We start from the raw sequence: 18668 nt of genomic DNA on the forward strand, positions 1-18668 counted from the left end.
TTTTGCACAAACACCACAGCCATCTGGGACCAATAGGCTTCCAGGAGTTGGGGTGGGAGGGCCTAACACTTGTAGCAGCCGCTGACACTTCTTGTGGCTTTCTGTAAACCAGGCATTGTTGTAAGCATATTTAATCCTTCCAACAACTGCACGAGAGCTGGAGCCTGGCTCCACAGCTCCCTGCTCTCTGGTTGAGTGGTGAAAACAATCTCTCTGAGCCTCTGTTACCTTGGTTGTGGCTGGGGGTAATAAATGACTTGGCTGCAGCTGGGTGTGGTGGCTCACACCTGTAATTTCAGGGCTTTGGTGGTCGAGGCAGGAAGATCGGAAGTTCAAGGTCATCCTTGCCTCCAGCACGAGTTCAAGACCAGCAGGGGCTATGTGAGACCATATGTCTTAAAATAGTATTAAATAAATGAATGAACAAATAAATAAACCTTCCCCTAGAGGTTTGTGGGAATTAAGTGCTTCAGTATAGGAAAAATACATAGGAGAGAGCCTGATGCACACTAATTATTTAATATGTGCCCAGTATTGTTTGTTATCAAGTGACATGCTGTCCTCATCACCCCACCTTACAGATGGGAAAACTGTAGTACAGAGCAGTTAAATGATTCGCCCAACTTGGTCCATTCAGGATTTGAACTCAGGCAGTCTTTGGTGGGCATACCCTTAGCCATACATGCTATGACGTTAGGGAAGAAGAAGAAGAAGAAGATATGTGGAGTCCAGAGAGGGGGCAGTGCCTGAGGGAGAAGCAGTGAGATGGCCAACATGAAGAGGCTAGAGAAGGGAGGTCATCCGAGGTATCCTGCCAGAGGGGATTGAAATAGAAAGAGAAGGATCTGGATTCCGCTGCCTTGGAGGGGGAGCGAGAAGACTGAGTGACTCCTCCTGACAGCATTTGGCTGGCAATGAGATTTATCTCCAGAGTAAATTGAACCCAGTAGGAACAATTTTAGCAAATAATCAAGAACTGCAGAGGCTGGGCAGCCTGAAGTCCCCTTTCCCATTGTTGCCCTGGGCCAGGCCCTCCCCACATTCCCCCTACTAGAGGTGTGTGAGGGGCTCTACACAGTGTTTGCCACTTTGAGTTTTCCAAACACAACACGCAGGGTTGAGAATGCCTAGTTTCCCTGTTTTCTCTGCACTAAGAAAACCAAGGCCTCTGCCTGCCCAACCCCAGAAGGACTTCATAGTCAACATCAACCCTTTAATTAAACACTTACTATGTGCCAGGTACATTTTAGAAGTTTGAGCAAAATAGGCAAAAACTTCTGTCCCTGTGGGGTTCACGATGCAGTTGGGAGCTGTTCAGCACACAGCAGTACAGGGTCCACAGAGCATCCTGGAGATGCTTCAGCTCTGGCTTGTGTGTCCTGTCCCAGAGATGAGAGGCAGAGCTCCAGCCTCATGACTCCCCTGAAATGACAAGCAACAGGAGTGCCACACAGTTTCAGGTTACAGCCCATCATGGCGGAGAAGTTGAGTCATGGCGGAGCTCGGAGCAGTTACTGGAGAGCAGTGAATGCATACACACTTGTGCTCAGCCCTCCCTTCTAGCTACCTATACAGTCTAGGATCTCCTGCCCAAGAATCAATCCCACCCACAATGAAGATGGGTCTTCTCATACCCCGTGGGTGTGTCCAGAGGCCCGTCTCCCAGGTGAATCTAACTTTTGGTCAAGTTGACGACACCACCACAAATAGTCTAGGGCCATGCCCCTCTGTCTAGAGTCCTTGCTACTGGGAAGATGAATAGCAAATAGATGAGCTAGTGATAGACTCTCCTTGGTGCTTTTCCTGGGAGTGACACCCCTGTCCTCGTCCCCAGACCCTGTCTCCCTTGGACTTGGCTTCATCCTGATGGCTCTCTAACTGCAGACAACTGCTTCAGCTTTCTTTTCTAGAAACCCCAGTCCCTTGTGTAGCTATTGTGGGCCAGTGAACCATGGGGAAGGCCTGAGCATAAGAGATGGCTTGATTCTTAGGAATCTCCCCCAGACAGGCCTCTGTCTTGCCCAGCGAAGTCTGCCCAGCCTCCTTAGTATTCTCTACTGTGATCTTTCTGGAAGTCCCAGCGTAGGTAAAGACTTGCAGGTGCTTTGTCCCAAGGAGTCAAAGCTGTGCTTGTCTCAGTACCTCACAGAAACTGCAACAGATCCTCCCACATCCCACATGGCCCCTTTGGCAAGAGGATTAGAGCTCCTGGCTCTGCCCCTCAGGGCCACTTAGTAGACTTACACAGAAGGCGCTTGAGGACAAGCACCTGAAGAGTGAGGCAACAGACACAGGAGTCACGGACAGTAGGCACTGTTTTCCATCCTGTGTGTGACCCTGGGGGACAGGAGTCCCAGACGTCAGAGGAAACTAAGGTAGGACCAGTGAGTTTCATGTCTCTCATCCCAGAGCAAGCAAAGCCCTGGGAAGAGGAAAAAGTCAAGAAATAGCTGACTATATCTTCTGTTTTGTTTTGTTTTGTTTGGTTTTTTGTTTGTTTTGTTTTTTTGTTTGTTTGTTTTTGTTTTGAGACAGGGTCTCAATATGTAGCACTGGCTAACCTGGAACTTGCTATGTAGATAGACCAGGCTGTCTCTGACTCCCAAGTGTTGGAATTAAAAGACACAAGTCACCACACCAGGCTGTACTTTATTTTAAGGATTTCACTGATACAAAAAGAGGATGTTCTGCAGTGTAAATGGGGGGTCAAAGAGCTAAGGGAACTTCCAAGAAGAACTCAGCCTCCGTGGAAGCTGGAGCAGGGAATGTGGAGGCCTGAGACGCCATACTAAACAGGTCCAGCCAGGAGCAGGATGCTGTGAGATCACTGCATCCTTCCTGATGTAGCGGCTGGGTTCATGTGGAGGCAGGAGGAAGCAGCAGGCTACCCGGGGATAAAACACGACTCTGAGAAGGTGAAGTTCTCATCTCGACTCTGAAAGCCCCGCCCACTGCACCGAGAACTATTTCTAGGATTTGCAGAGCTTTTTTCCTGTGCCAAGTAATTGCCAGTGATACCGGTTAAAAATAATTGAAATATGAATCCCTCTGTTGAATGCTGTGTCTTATTGAGAAACCTAACAAAAACTCTAATAAAGCTCGGAGGTGTCAGTGAGAGCAGCCACAGAGTGAGAGTGTCTTCTCTTCGGACAGAGCTTGCTCAGGTGTCTCTAGGCCATGTCTTGTTAAGGCGGGTTGCAGTTTTTTTTATTCACACAGTTATCTTTAACTGTTTGAAGCTCCGGAACTTCCTTATGAAACTGATGGACATTATGTCTCAGAGAAAAATGGCCAACATCTGGGCATGTGGCCGATATTTGGTGACTTGGTCTACTGACCTCCTAAATCTGGTCTGTGGATACAGATCACAAAGTTATTTCTGTGGTAGGATGTCATCAGTTGGGTTGGCAAGACAGCCTCAGCTGTGGGCCTTGTGTTTTCACTGTTTGGGGGTTTACTTGGCCTTCAGTGAGGCAATAGGGCTTATTACAAATAGGTCAGTTATTTCCTGAGGGAAAATGTTGTATAAGACTATCTCAGAGGTCCCATGTAACCTTGTGATTCAGCAGTGTGAGACACTGAATGTGTCTGCTTTGACTCTGGGGTAGACCATAAAAAAAGGATACATGGTCGTGCAAGTAGTTTGCCTGTTCATAGTGAATATGTAGTGTCTCTCTCTGTCTCTGTCTCTCTGTCTCTGTCTGTGTCTCTGTCTGTGTCTCTGTCTGTCTCTCTCTGTCTCTGTCTGTGTCTCTGTCTCTGTCTGTCTCTGTCTGTCTCTCTCTCTCTGTCTCTCTCTGTGTCTGTCTCTGTCTGTCTGATTCTCTCTCTTTCTCTGTCTCTGTCTGTGTCTCTGTCTCTGTCTGTCTCTGTCTGTCTGTCTCTCTGTCTCTCTCTGTCTCTGTCTGTGTCTCTGTCTGTCTGTCTGTCTCTCTCTGTCTCTCTCTGTCTCTGTCTCTGTCTCTCTGTCTCTGTCTGTGTCTGTGTCTCTGTCCCTCTCTGTCTCTGTCTGTGTCTCTGTCTCTCTCTGTCTGTCTGTCTGTCTCTCTCTCTCTCTCCACTCTCCTCTCCCTTTGCTTGCCTGAAGTTTCCTATCTCATGCCCATAGTTGCCACAACAACCAATCTAGGCTGGTCTTAGTCTATGGACCGTGTAATCTAGGCGATACAGAGCTCATCTGAGGCTCAGTGTGCAAGAACCATCATATCCGTGTGTGTGGGACAGTTGCCACAGTAATATATAGGGCACATAATATACATGTGGAAACATCTGGACTTCGTGTTGACCAGAGAAGCAAGGGGATGTGGTTTTCAATGAGTACAATTTCAGAAAGAGTGCCCTAGATTAGGTATTTCTTCCTGCTTTTCCCTGCTGGGAGTCTTAAGAGCAGGGGAAGTGGAGATTCCATACCCTCTCACCCTACCTAATTTACAGGACCAGTGGAGGTGCAGAGAAAATAGGCATCTAATGCCATGTAGCAAGTCCAGAAGAGAACCCAGGACCTCCAAGATGTGGAGGCTGTTAGGGTCACTGGAATTGAGAAGGACAGAATTCATGAAGCTGAGGCAAGAAAGAGGCTAGCTATACTGTACGTCACTTCCTCTATCCACAGGATGGTCCATCCCCCCCCCCCCCCCCCCCGCCCGCCCGCTCTCTCCTCTCCCTGGATTCAGTGAGCCAGTCTTACTGTGACTGTGAGCCTAGATCCACTCTAACCTCTGGGGCAGCAAGTGTAGGGTTACAGGATCTCATCAATAGGACCATGGGATTTCATGTTAAGGGGGCTCCATGCTGCTTGGAACAGTATGCAGCATGAAGCAAATCAGCTACAGCTGCAGGTGGATGAAGGACACTGTGGAAGGTTGTAGGACCCTAACCGACCGGCATTCAAAGTCTAACTATCTTGGGTACCCCCAAGATGGTCTTGGGCAAGTTTCTTTCTCCATTAAATGAAGACAATGGTACTTCCTGACTCATAGGGTTTATGAAATAAGGTACATAATGTGTGTAAGAGGGCCCCTGGTACCCGGTTCCTGTAGGATCACCTGTTCTCAGTTCAGCAAGCCTCAGTACGTCATCACCGTCTGCCTTACGTAGGAGACTTTCAATTCATTGGGGGAAGAGGATCTGGCCCCGGGATGCAAGTAAGCAGAATATGACTGCATAGCCCTTGACTACAGTCAGCAGGTAGGAAAGGCACAAAGTTGTGTGGGCGGTCAAAGAAGGCTGGGCAAGGGCTGGAGAGATGGCTCAGAGGTTAAGAACACTGCTTGTTCTTCCAAAGGTCCTGAGTTCAATTCCCAGCAACCACATGGTGGCTCACAACCATCTGTAATGAGATCTGACGCCCTCTTCTGGCCTGCAGGGATTTGTGCAGACAGAACACTGTATATGTAATAAATAAATAAATCTAAAAAAAAAAAAAAAAAGAAGGCTGGGCAAGGAGGCCTTGCAAGACGTGTTGGACCTGAACACATATAGAGAAAGGCCAGGCAGAGCGGAGGTACAGGGGTGCGTTAGACCTGGACAGAGGCAAGGAGGAAAGCGAAGGGGCCAGGAGGTGATGCCAGAGCTGTGAAGGGCTTGTGTACTGGTCAGCACAGGCGTGTGTGGCAGCCAGGCCCCAGAGGGTGGGGTGGTCCTTACCTGCAAGGCCATCCAGACGACCACCAAGTTAGAGATCCTCTTCCTGCAGATCACAGAGCTGTAGCTATGAGGGGAGGAGGGTCTCCCCCCTGCAGATCCTGAGCCCACACCTCCCACCTCCAGGACAGCCCTCTGAGAACTAGCCACCAGGAAGAAAGGTCCCATGCTCAGGCATGGGGTCCAGAACACCCAGGCAAGAACAAGGAACAGCAGCCCAGCCCTGAGCTAGATTCTGCTGGCCCCAGACATTCTAGCCTTGGGGTTCCTGAGGAGGCTATGGCTGGAGAAGGGGCCTGTCCTCTGCCCTTACACACCAGATCTGGAGCAGGCTCTCTTGAATAGCCCTCAACCCCTGTTACCTCAGGTTCTACAGACCCCTGGAAGAGGGTCAGTGCCTCCCTAGACTCAAGGAGATGTCTAGCTGGCTTCAGATCCTGTCTCCTCGTGTGACCGGAAATGACTTGGTTTTCTTCTCCAGGCCTCCCTGCTCCTTTCTGTACCATCCCTGCCCTGTCAGAGCTCAGTGGAGGGGAAGGCCATGCCGGGAGTTCTAAGGAATGTGTGCTGCAGCTTAGGGTTGATCCACATTTCTGTCCTCTTGGGATTGGGGCAGGGGCAGATTGGAGGTTGGCTGAGGTCTAGAACCCTGGTTCTATTACCAGCTTTCAGCTTGCCAAGCCTCATTTTTGTCTAGTAGGCAGGCAGCAGACCAATCTAAGAGGACTTCCTGGAGGTATAAGCATGCTGGGGTGTTGTGTGACATCACTGTGTCCATTATTGAATTTTCTTGTCCACACAGGAGTAAATGGTGAACTCTAGTCCTAGTTTAATACTAATGCGTGTGCCAGACAGGCTGGGCTGTGAGACTACCTCGTACACGCTTGCCCCTTTCTCTCAGAAGTGCAGAAAATCTCCCCCATACCTCTGAACGCAGCAGAAGTTTGGGGGCATGAGGTAGTCTCATAGCTAGATGTCCCAAGGTCATTCCCTGAAGATATGGCTTTTCCTGTGAAGGGGACAAGGACAGAGTCTCCTGTCCTAAGGCTACAGAGAAGTGAGAAAAGATGTTGCTGGGCCGCCATCCCAGAGGCCTGGCTTCCACTCCACACTCCAGCTGTGCTGTCTCTCACCACAGGGTACTGAGAGGTCACCCCTGTTTACAGGCCCCACACATCTGTTCTGAGTCACGCATTCATTCATTTCATTAGTCGTCATTCACCAAATATTCCTGAGAACCCACTATGCGCACAGGACTGTGATGGCCGTGGAGGACAAGTTCAACAAAAAATGGATTCTTGAGAAACACAAATAAACGCATGATGAATGATGGCCACAGATGTGAGGAAATCATTACAGAGGCTGCAGTGAACTGTGGGGAGAGTCGGGGTGCCATCCTTAAAGGAGAAGCATTCTCCTTCACCAGGGGGGGGTTGAGGAGAGCCGGGTAGAATGGCACGCGGGTAATTTCAGCGTTCAGAAAAGACTAAGGCATGAGGATAATAAGTTCAAGGCTAGCCTGGTGAGAGCCTGTCGTAACAACAACAAAAGAAAGCCTGCAGTGGTGAATGCCTTTAATCCCAGCACATTGAGGGGCGGGTACCACAGAGAAGAGACAGGAGGATCTCTGAGTTTGAGGCCAGCCTAGTCTACAAATCAAGTTCCAGGACAAAAAAAAATAGAGAGAGAGAGAGAGAGAGAGAGAGAGAGAGAGAGAGAGAGAGAGAGAGAGATTCCTATCCAAGAGTTGTGAGTTGTACTGGCCAAAAAAAAAAAACCTTGGGGAAATATTCTTGATCCCTCTCTCTCCTACACACCCACATTTAGCCAAAGAGCAAATTGTAATGGTTCCAAAGTGTGCCATTGCTGACCACTTCTCATGACCGCCATCCCCACCACCATCATCTTTCAGCTGGATTCACCACTTCAGCCAATGACCCCAAGAATTTGCCTCCACATAAGACTCAAAGTGATCTTTTCCAAGGGGAAGCCAGGTCTCTCCCTGGCCTGCAGTGTTATTCCGCATGACAAGTCCTTATATGAAGACCTAGAAGGCCCCCATGCCCCGCCTCCTAGCACACCTCCCACTCTCTTTCTGCAGCGTCCCTTCCTTTTCAGGCCGAGCTTTTATCTTCCTTGCTGTCTTTGAAACATATCAGGAATTTCTTATTTCCATTTTTTTCTCCTTAGCATTTTTTATATTGATTTTGTGTGTGTCTGTGGGAGGCCAGACGATAACTTTCAGGAGTCAGTTCTGTCACGTGAATTCTGGGAATGGGCCCCGGGTTGTCAGGCTTAGGGGCAGGAGCACTTATCCACTGGACTATCTTGCTGGCCCCTCCTTAGTGCTTTTAAGTAGCTGGTATCTCTGGCTAATTTGCTGTCTTGCCCATTTGAATATAAACTCCACAAGGACAAGAGTTTTTGGTTTTGTGATCTGCTAAATCCCTCAGCAGCTAGCCCAGCTCACCAGCGTGAGCAATGGGGAGGGGCTTTCTAGAGACTTGGTGTTTAAACATCAGCTGTTTTCACAGCCTCTAGCATGGCCTTGCCCACATTCTGACATCCCCACTGAGGGACTGAGTGACACAGAGAAATGACCTGGTAGAAGGAAGTGAGGAGCAATAGATTTTACAGAGACAGGGGTTGTCGGAATCTTCTTGGGAAGTGACAAGCAGGCACTTCACAGGAGGATGAGCCCAGAAAGCCTTAAAGAAAGAGCTTGTCACTCTTTGGGTTGACGGCACCCCCAGCCTTAGCCCAGGATGGATAGGCTAGGCTTGCAGTCACGTGGTTGCGTTTCCAGTCCTTGATCTCTAGATCCTGACTGTAGGCACAGAAACAAGTACTACCTGTCCCCGAACTCTGTCCTGTGCTGTGTGGGGAGCAAAGTGTGGACTTCTCTGCCCCCTCCTGCCTCCCTCACACTCCCTTCTTTCAAGGTCACCTTTCAAGGTCATCAGGGCAGGACCAGTCTAGTTCACGTGTCTACCTTCTTCTCTCTTCCCTCCAGCTCCACTAACATTAACCCAACAGGCAGAGCCTCAGACCATCGCCCCCTCACCCTGGGTTACAGCATTTCTAGTCACAGGGGTGTGAGAACATCAAGTCCCACAGCATGCCTGTCCCTGGCCCTAGGCCTACATCTTCATTCCTCAAATTGCTTCAAGATAATAGTCAACAAATATGGTCAAATTACACAGCCCATTTCCACTACAGAAACTGGCAGAAATGGAGTATCGAGCTTGTTTTAGGAGATCGAGGGACTGAGGAAGATACAGATGATTCCAAACCAGCCTCTTTTCCCACCTCCCCAGGAACTGACGGGAACCAGTCCTCACATAAGGTTACTGACATCAGCAGCACCCTCCTCCGTCTGCCCAGCCCATTAATAATCGTTGGTCTCAATGCAATGAACCATTTGAGCCCTGGCATTTTGGCAGGATAGCAAAGGGGGGAAATGACTGAGTAGGAGGGGCTCAGAGTTGATCTTGGGGATAGTATGACATGGCAGAACCCCCTCTTTTGAGGAATCGCTGTAGGAAAGGCTCTGTACATATCGGCTTTATCGACGGATGCCAGAATGGCTGTTGCCACGGCAGCAGAGCATTCGCACTCCAGGAGAGAATGGTTGGGAAACTCAGGGGATGTGAAAAGAATAAAAAAGGGGGAGATGGAGGTAGAGGTGGTATTAGGCAGCCTTGGAGTATTCCAAGATGCCAAGATAGTGTTTAAAGGGACCACCACCTGGCCATAGCAAGACCCTTTCAAGACAGCAGGAGGACTGGCAGTGAGTTAATTCATGACATTGTGCATAGATAGTATTTTACATCTCAGAACCTGACAGGTGATGTGCTGGGAGGTGAGTGGGAGGGAGAGGGATCCAGACTTAGACGGCAGGAAGGGGAGGTGCCTCTCTTCTGATAAGAACAGATACCAACTTGATTTCAGACAAAGTCTGAGGAGTGATCTTTCCTTTATCTGCTCTGTCTTCTTCTAACGAGAAGCAGAATTCCAGGGGCTGTTTATTGAAAGGAGAAAAGGGACTTGAGATTTGGGGAATATGATATCCCATGAGAGAAGTCGCAGAGGAACAAAGAGGATACAGAGAAGAGAAAGAACTAAGCTAACCCGTGGAATCGAATAAGGGAGTGAGACAACCGTGGAGGAAGGAAGGTCAGGTCCCGGGGGCAGCAGGCATCCGGAGCAAAGGAAATGCAGGTGGACAGACAGATCAGCACATGGACTAGGGTTTCATAAACTGCTGAAGGTTTTACTACAGATATGGACACCAGAGACGAGGGCTCAGGTTAAGCCAGGCGTTTTGGCTGCAGCAGTAGAAGTGGGTGGATGGACCTAGTGTTGTTCAGTCAGGATGGTAATTAGCCAATTTCATTAGCTAAGGCAGAGATGAACTTACATGCAGGGGGGAAAACTATCAACAACAACCAAGAACTTGGTAAATCAGCCCACAAGTATCCTTTGGTTTCTAAATTGCAATTTTAGAGAAAGCAACATTTCCACGGCATTGAATCAGGGAAATCTCGACTCAATTACAGGATGACAGGTGGATAAGAATGAGGACTTTAAAAACGATGGTTTGTCTGTAACCCCAGCACTCAGGGGGCTGAGGCAGGAGGATCTCAAACTCTAGCTGTTTGTGACACTGTTACAAGTAGTCTGTGGGATGAGAGATGCTCTTTCGCTTGCTTGAACTAGGAGCTTATTTCAGGTAGAAGCATGAGGATCTGTGTGCCCTATGGCCAGCCTCTCTATGCCTGGTCATGTTCTAGCAGGATACTACTCAATATTCCTTTGACCAGCTTCAACTTGCTTATTTCCTCCATGGACTCACAGTCTTGGCTCTGCCTCTGTGTCTCCTAAGATCTGGACTCAGGGCCTCTGAACACTGTCTTCCTGGCCAATCTCTTCCCGAGGCAGTACCTCTTGTCATTCCTGTGAGGAGAACACATACCCATGCCTGCCTTCCTGAGATAAATGTGCTGGACACTTCATTTTCACAGGGACAAAGTTATTTCCCCAAGTCTTGGGTTGTCTGCCTTGTATTCCCTGCCAGACATTGAGTCCCTCGAGGCCAGACCCTCCATCTCTCTTTGGCTCTCTGAGGCCAGCTGAAAGGCCACAGCTCTTGCCAAACAGCTCTCTGCCCAGTAACTCCCATTCTCAGTACTGCGCTAGACACGGCCTCTCTGCTATAGTCCCTGTCCTAGAAAGGTTAATAGACTCTCAACTGGGACCGAGGAAGTTAGAGTATCCTGGGCTCTGGTCAGCATCTGATGTCCAGTATTTAGACCTCAGAGTCCTTTAACCATCAACACCTACCCTGGGCGTGTGGCACTTGGAGAGCTCCTATGCTGATGGGACCGACATATCCAGGATCTTTTTCATTGGCCCTGCAGCTCTGCAGAGGGACCAATGCCAAGTCTCTTTGGAGTCCTTGGGTTTCAAAGCCCCTTTACCTATGAAGCTGTATTATAACAACTGTAGGAGCGACAGACAGCAAGAAGGCTTCAATGACGTTGACAAGGTCATGTGATCAAGTAGAATGGGGGACTCAGACTCCTGCTCCCAAGGGTTAGCCCCTTCCTTTTACATCCCAGCCCCCACTTCCCTGTCAACCCTGAGCCCTGTTTAAACCACCCTGTCCTGTAACTGTGCCCCTTACCTTCTGGGCTTATGAGGGCAAACTGTGCCCCAGAGGAACTGAAGGTACCAAGAGAGTTTTCCTAGGGGGAAACCGAAGGTGGTTTGTGGGAACTTCCCTCAGGCTCTGCCGGTTTCTACCCAAGACCCCACCGGGCAACTCTCTGTCCTGTGTCCACAGATACCCTTTCTCAATACCTTTACCTGAGCCCCTAAATCTCCTCCACGGATACATTTTCCCAGATGCAGCAGGAAACCATATACCCCACCTCTCTGCAGCAAGCAAAGAAAAAAACTGGTGGGATCCTTTCTGTGCCCCCAGGGCTCAGCTCACAGACACCTCCCCCTCCCGAGCCAGAAATAGACACACTCTCTCCCCTACCTCCCTCCCCTTGCGCACACTCCACCCCTCCTCCTGTTTGCTCCCCGCCTTCCCCCTCCCCTTCTTCGCTGGGAGCTGCAGCCCGCAGCCTCTCCGCGAGCTGGAAGGAGGAGTGTAGTGAGGGCGCTGCCCGGGAGTGTGTGCGGCCCTCAGCACAGATCGGCCGCCGGGGACTTAGACGAGATCCCAGCATCGCAGCACGTCCCCGCTTCGATGGAGCCTCCGGGCTTCCATCCTTCCTTTGACTGATTTAAATTTTTTAATTTGTATTCTCCCTGCCCCGCCCCTTTTCCTTCGACCCCGCCCCATCTCCCGCTATTTCCTTGCCTTTTCCTCTTCCCGGGCTTCCTTCCCTGCATCTCTTTCCCTTTCGCCCTCTGCTCGCCCCCTTGCTCCCTCCCCTTCCTCTCCCCTTCCTCCGCGGTTTCTTCCGTCTCCCCCCTCCCCACTCCGCCCCCTCCTCTCCCGGCGCTCCCGCCTCCTTCCCCCGCCCCGTGCCTGCAGACGCGCGGATCGTCCATGCGCTCCTGGCAGGCAGAATGCTGGGCAGCAGCGTCAAGAGCGTGCAGCCCGAGGTGGAGCTGAGCGGCGGCAGCGGCAGCGGCGGCGACGAGGGCGCGGACGAGCCTCGGGGAGCCAGCAGAAAGGCGGCCGCGGCGGACGGCAGAGGCATGCTGCCCAAGCGCGCCAAGGCGGCGGTCGGCGGTGGCAGTATGGCCAAGGCCAGCGCAGCAGAGCTGAAGGTCTTCAAGTCCGGCAGCGTGGACAGCCGTGTCCCCGGTGGGCCGCCGGCCTCCAACCTGCGCAAACAGAAGTCACTCACCAACCTCTCGTTTCTCACGGACTCCGAGAAAAAGCTGCAGCTGTATGAGCCTGAGTGGAGCGATGATATGGCCAAGGCACCCAAAGGTTTGGGCAAATTGGGGCCCAAGGGCCGCGAGGCTCCTCTAATGTCCAAGACACTGTCCAAATCAGAGCACTCGCTCTTTCAGCCCAAAGGAGCCCCGGCGAGCGGCGGCGCCAAGACCCCACTGGCTCCGCTAGCGCCCAGCCTAGGCAAACCCAGTCGGATTCCTCGCGGACCCTATGCGGAGGTCAAGCCTCTCAGTAAGGCGCCTGAGGCAGCGGTGAGCGACGATGGCAAATCGGATGACGAGCTGCTTTCCAGCAAGGCTAAGGCGCAAAAGGGCTCAGGGACTGTGCCCTCAGCCAAGGGCCAGGAGGAGCGGGCCTTCCTCAAGGTGGACCCCGAGCTCGTGGTAACCGTGCTGGGCGACCTGGAGCAGCTGCTCTTCAGCCAGATGCTGGGTATGTCTTGCCGCCCCGCCCCACCCCGCCCCTGGTTTTCTCCTGGCCCGCTGCAGGGAGAGGTGGGGAAAGCGAAGCTTCCTCCCTTTCCCCTTATATGATTACCGGCCAGGTTAGGAGGGGCATGACTGCCCAGATGTGCAGAGCTGGCCTACCTCCAGCTGTGTCTGGCTAATGCATGTCTTAAAGATGTCGCTGGTGGTAGCCTGGGCTCTGCTGTGGCCTGTCGGAGGTGAGGGTGGACAATGGGGGCGCGGGGACTTAGGTTCTCAGAAACCATTAGCTCCCCTGAATTTTGAAGTCCAGAGTCCTAATATGGCAAACCACGGTGAGGTTGGTAGAGACACTAGCGGAGGAGTGGTCTGCGGTGGATAACACAGCATCCAGAATTGCTAGGAGATCATTGGTAAGAGCCCAGATCTAGAGCACAGATGTAGGGAGAGCAGATGTGAGGGCCAGTTGGTCTTTGGAGCAGAGCTGAGGCTCCACTTCCTCTGTGGACCCCGGGTGGGAGCTTGAATCGGATTTCCCGGGTGTGGGGGACCTGGCAACAAGAAGTGTCTGGGGCCAGGGAGGCGGGCGGGCAGCCAGCTGCGCGCATCTGGAGGCGTCCTTTTCCTCAACCCCAAGCAACCACCACCTCCATCCCCCTAAGTGTTTTAGGAAAGGTCTGGGCTTTTGCGCGGAGGCTCCCGAGAAGCCTTTGCCCTTTGGCTAATGAAAGCCAAGCTGGCGGGAAGGGAGGAACAAAGCTTCCTCGATGGAGGAAGCTGGAGCGCTGCTCCATTGTTCTCCAGGCCTGAACAGTCCGAGGAAAAAACCCAGAGCCAGCCCGGGAACTGTGCTTTCTTTCTGTAGAGCCCCTGTCCTCAAACAGGGATACATGGAGGATGTGCCTGACGAGGAGGCTTCAGTGCCTCGGAAGCTTACACCGGCAATACAGGGGCTGCGGGAGGTCGGCCGCGAGCCACCTTGGGTGCACGGACTTGTTGCAGTGGATGGGATGTGGATCCTCAGGCGCCGGAGCCCAGGGACCCCATCTTCTTGGGTACCTTGCAGGACCGGACCAGCTCTGCTGGGGGCTGGGAAGGGGCGTGTCGTGAGCGTGTGAAGGGGCGGGGCCGAGAGGAGGGTAGCGGTCCGAGTGACCAGATGGATGGATGGAGGTGGGAGCGGGTGCTCGCCCCAGGCCCCTGGAGAATGCTGAAGGAAACCTATTCAGACTGCTGCAGTCTTCCTGAGACATCCCCGCCTGTGGTGTGGTGAGGGTCTGGTGAACAAGGATTCCGCCTCTGACACGGATGGCCTTTGCAGAGGCAGTCAGGGAACTGGACAAGGGCACAGGGAGGGAAGCAGCCTTGTCCATTTAGAAAGCTGCCCCCCAAATTCGATGGACAGTGAAAAGGGGGGATGGGATGGAGTATGCAGAAATGACAGGCGGAAGTGCCACCCTGTTGCCTGCTATCAGAGGCCCTGCCCTCAAGGAGCTTGCCATTCAATGAGCTTAGACAGATAATAAGGAAAACAAAACGCTAGGCACTAGGAGGCCTGTTCTAGAGAGGGGCTGAGGAGGGAGGCCTCTCTGAAGAAGGTGGTCATGGGATTGTGACTGAGACACGAGGCTATCTTGTATTGAACATAGCCTGAGAGAATGAGAGGACTGAGGGAGAAAGGGCCTTCCTATGCTTTGGGCAGGGGAAGATGAGTGTGGCCGGGACAGGTAGAGGGCACAGCCTCATTTTCAAGGTCAGAGCTTCCTTTATTTGGGGTGGGTTAGCTAAGCCCTCCGTAATCAAGGCATTTCCCACACTGCCCATCAAAGACCTCTTAGTTGCTTCTCAAGATGGGTCATCACCCCAGACACTCTGGCAGATGGTCCTAGGGCTGGCTAGGGGCAGGAGGGGAAAAGGAGCCAAGCTATGGTGCCTTATACCTTCCTGCTCAGCTGTCATTTCCCCAAGCGCACTTCCACAAGACCACTCAACAATTATAGGGTGACAAGGGTACTCCTCCCTTTCTAGCTGGGCAGATGCTGGACCACAATGCGAGGGCCTGTCTCCTGAGCTGAAGAATGCATTTCCTTCTGCATCCTCAGTTACAGCTCTTCCATGGGGGACCCAAGAGGAGGAGGGGCTCACCTGTGTGGAGGGGTCTGAGGAAGGTGGTGTGTACTGGTCCTGGGCCAGGAGAGCAGGTTTTAGAGCAGGCCTCATGGAGGCCAAGGAGCTTCACTCTCTGATGGAGGAGAGAGGTGGGAAGTCTGCAGAGGTAGTGCTGTACTGCCTCCAGCTGAGAAGATCAAGACAGGGTGGCATCAGGCCCCAGGATACCCTCTGGCATCAGATGATGGGGAGGCATTTGGAGACTCTAGGCAAAGCCTTTTCTCTGTGTGAAGATGAGGTAGAGGGCACACTATCCAGGAGTAAGGGGGATAGTAGAATGATTGGCATCCCAGGGCCCGTACACGTGTGCCCTGTGTCAGAGGAACATGGTGTGGGGCAGAGTGGCATCTGGAGAGAATCCTGCTGTGATGTCTCCCCATGGCTAATGTCATGGAGTTTTTGCTCTGGCCCATGAGGTCCAGTACCAGCTTATACACATTCCCTAGTACCATCTCAATCCCAACTTCCCAAGCAAATGGCAGGGAGGTGGGGCAGGCAGCCCCAAATAAGAACCTTTCTAGAATAAAGGGGAAGAACTGAAATCTGATCATCCTTTCCCCAAAACTCAGCTGGGGCCCAGATGATCTAAACAGCCTCTCTGTCCCTTCCCTAACCTGAAAGCTGCCAAGTAACCAGGGTCCCCCTGGAGAGCCCTGGAAACTTAGAAGGCTGAGGGTGAACCCCAGGGGAAATAGGCCAGTTCCAGTGCCCTAACTTGATAGTCCATATGAGATAGCTTTGACTCTGGAGCAAGTCCACCAGGCCAGCTCTGGGGCGAAGCAGAAACTAATATTCCCAAATCCTTGTCCAAGAGTCCTAAGTTCTGGTTCCTCCCCTGGGGCTCACTTTCCCCGTATATGAGTGAAGAGGCCCCTCCCATGGCTCATCCTATCAGGGTGGGACAGTGATTAGACCCTGTAAACATCATGGGTGGATTAAAGCACTTATATTAACACAGAGAAATTAAAATTACAGTTATATCCCAAACCATACTTCAGCTCATCAGTCCTCCATCTAAAGATTCAAGCAAAGTCAGTCCGTTGACTCCCCAAACATTCAGCTGCCCTCACCATTCAGCCCTCCAGGAGAGAATGGACAGAGTAAAACAATTAAGATGGTCCGAGGTCAGGGTCTGAAAGAACCCAGGATCTTGGAGTTCCTAGTCCTGTTGCTTCACAGAAGGTGTCTGGCATCCAAGGAGGGGTTTCCATGACAACAGTTCTCTGCCCTCAGAAGCACAGACCAAATAGAATTGAGGAAGAAAGACAGGAAGCTATCCATTTCTAAGGCCCCTGGGCTTTGGGGAGGAGGGCTGGGAAAGGGTTGCTTCATGGATTTGCTTTGAGTGCTGTGGGATGACCTGTTTTCACACGTACTTCTTTCTTTGGTACCCTGGTGGGGAGTAGAGATGTGACTCCATAACCACTGCCCAGAGCAGGCAGGTGTGTGTGCGTGTAAGCTCACCCAGCAGGTGTGTGTGTGTGTGTGTGTGTGTGTTACGTGTGTAAGCTCACCCAGCAGGTGTGTGTGTGTGTGTGTTACGTGTGTGTGCAAGATCACCCAGCAGAAGTGTGTGTGTGTGTGTGTGTGTGCAAGATAACCCAGCAGGGGTGTGTGGGGTGTGTGTGGAGGGTGTTTGTGCAAACCTACCCAGCAGGCAAGTTGTGTGTGTGTTACGTGTGTATGCAAGCTCACCCAGCAGGCAGGTGTGTGTGTGTGTGTGTGTGTGTGTGTGTGTGTGTGCAAGCTTACCCAGCAGGCAGTTGTGTTGTGTGCGCGCGCTTGTGCTCAAGCTCACCCAGTACCAGAAGCGCCACTCAAAGGCATGTGATGATTCCAGGAGCTCTATGCGGCCTGGGAAGAGTGTGGACAACCCTTCCTTCTGCCGATCCCTGAAAAGTGGCATTTGGGCTAGAGGGGACTTTGGGAATTGCAGGTCCAGGGCTTGTGGCAGCATGCAGGGCCAGCCAGTGAACATGCTCGTGTGGAATAGGAGTTGACACCAGATCTCGGGCTTCAGGGCCTCCTGCTTTCCACTGAGAAGACCATTTCTTTCTCTGTCATATTTAGGATGTTTTCATCCAAGTCTCTAGGCTTGGGTCTCCACCAAAGGATGGACGGGAGGTCCTGTTCCTCTGCTCTGGCCATTGCTTTGTCCTGATCGCTGAGACTGAAGCTGGTCTCCTCATAAGACAACCTGGGTTCTGTGTCTCAGAGAGGAAGAGCTGGATGAGGAGGTCTTAGGGGTAGGCTCTCTACCTTGGGGAGGAGGTTCAAGGGGGGCAGAAGTGCCCTGAGCTGCTCTGGTTCCCCCAAATCATGTCCAGGATGATATTCTTTCCCATTACTGACTCCAAGCCCAGACTACAAGCATCTCCAGTCTTAAATGAAGCAGGACTAAGCCATCTAGGACCCTGGCAGATATTTTCTGATACTTTCTTCTTGTTTTACCTGTCTGTCCTGTGCCCAAGCTACTCCTGGGGCTGTCATCAGCCTCTGCCTGCCCTCTGTTCCGAGCTGCCCAGCAACTCCTCCTCCCCTGCTGTCCTCCGTCTTTCCCTCCCCTGCAATGCTCTGTTCACATTCTCATTGCCACTTCTCTAGCCTCTGACCCAGGGGTTGATGATGCAGGGGGCTTCCTGGGACTTGAGGGATGGAACAGCAGAGTGGGTCCCCAGGGTGCACAGCTGCAGTTCAGCACCCTGACTGCAGTGTCTCTAAGGACAGGCAAGAGCAAAATCTCCTCCTCTCTGCACAGTGCTCAGAGTGGTAATTGTCTAGATGAGCCACCCACTGAACGCTGAAATTAATCCCTTTGTGGCATCAGAGGCAGGTGGGTGTTCTGTTTACATGCTCCTGGTAACAGAGGGCTCACTACCTTATTTTCCTGGAAAGCATTCATTGTTGGAAGGTTTTGTTTTTTTTTTTTTAATTTCTATCTTTCTATTAAACCAAGAGTCTGTCTTCTGAGAATTTCTACCGTGGTCCACATTTGCTCTTTGGATTCTTACAGCTGAAGGTAGCCTGCCTTCCACCGAGGTCAGATGCCTGTTTGAGCTGCGTCTCATTATTTTCCCTTTGCCCTACCTTTTCATCTTTCTCGCTTGTGGCTTTTTTCTTTTAAATAAGACATCGTGGGGGAGGGAGTCTGACCTATATCCACCTGGTTCCCAGGCTTGATAAAGCTCATCTTCCACCTGATCACATTCCTGCCTCCTCATCATGGTCACGTCTTAAAATGACTCCCGGCTGAGCACCCGGCGGGGGACCCATTGCACCTGGCCACAGTTCTTTGGTCCCAGAGAAGCTGTTCCCGACAAAGCCTTTCCTTCCCTTCACAGAGTCCCTGTGCTAGCCAGCCAGCAGAGGGGAAATGGGCGCTACCTGTTTCTCATTTGCTCTGGCTGACCTCCCCCGACACCCTGTTGGGTTACCCAGATGTATTTGATGCCCAGGGGGGGCCTGCAGCTTTCCCTCTCTTGCACAGAAAGGGCCAGGGTACCAGACTC

General features: G+C 51.8%; 1 protein-coding gene and 2 long non-coding RNA genes across 6 annotated transcripts in view; 1 reads left to right on the top strand and 2 right to left on the bottom strand.

Annotated features, from left to right (window-relative positions):
• Positions 1-18668, top strand: part of Nav1 (neuron navigator 1) — a 178147-nt gene that overhangs the window by 10255 nt on the left and 149224 nt on the right. For both annotated transcript variants that reach the window (XM_059281102.1, XM_059281103.1), the window contains exon 3: positions 12194-12997. In XM_059281102.1, coding sequence (XP_059137085.1) covers positions 12194-12997 — 804 coding nt within the window. The remainder of the gene's footprint in view (positions 1-12193; positions 12998-18668) is intronic.
• Positions 1222-17947, bottom strand: LOC131925751 (uncharacterized). Of its 3 annotated transcripts, none has more exons than XR_009383329.1 (3): positions 16153-17947; positions 15136-15286; positions 1222-1422 (listed from the first exon to the last, which is right to left on the bottom strand). It is a non-coding gene; the product is annotated as an uncharacterized LOC131925751 (long non-coding RNA). The 3 variants fall into 3 exon arrangements; XR_009383327.1 differs by lacking the exon at positions 1222-1422 and adding an exon at positions 12193-12489 and having other exon boundaries at positions 16153-17944; XR_009383328.1 differs by lacking the exon at positions 1222-1422 and adding an exon at positions 14769-14885 and having other exon boundaries at positions 16153-17946.
• On the bottom strand, positions 10122-11696 carry LOC131925752 (uncharacterized). The gene is made up of 2 exons (XR_009383330.1): positions 10987-11696; positions 10122-10599 (listed from the first exon to the last, which is right to left on the bottom strand). It is a non-coding gene; the product is annotated as an uncharacterized LOC131925752 (long non-coding RNA).

This window comes from Peromyscus eremicus, chromosome 15, assembly GCF_949786415.1.
Source record: "Peromyscus eremicus chromosome 15, PerEre_H2_v1, whole genome shotgun sequence".
Taxonomy (NCBI): domain Eukaryota; kingdom Metazoa; phylum Chordata; class Mammalia; order Rodentia; family Cricetidae; genus Peromyscus; species Peromyscus eremicus.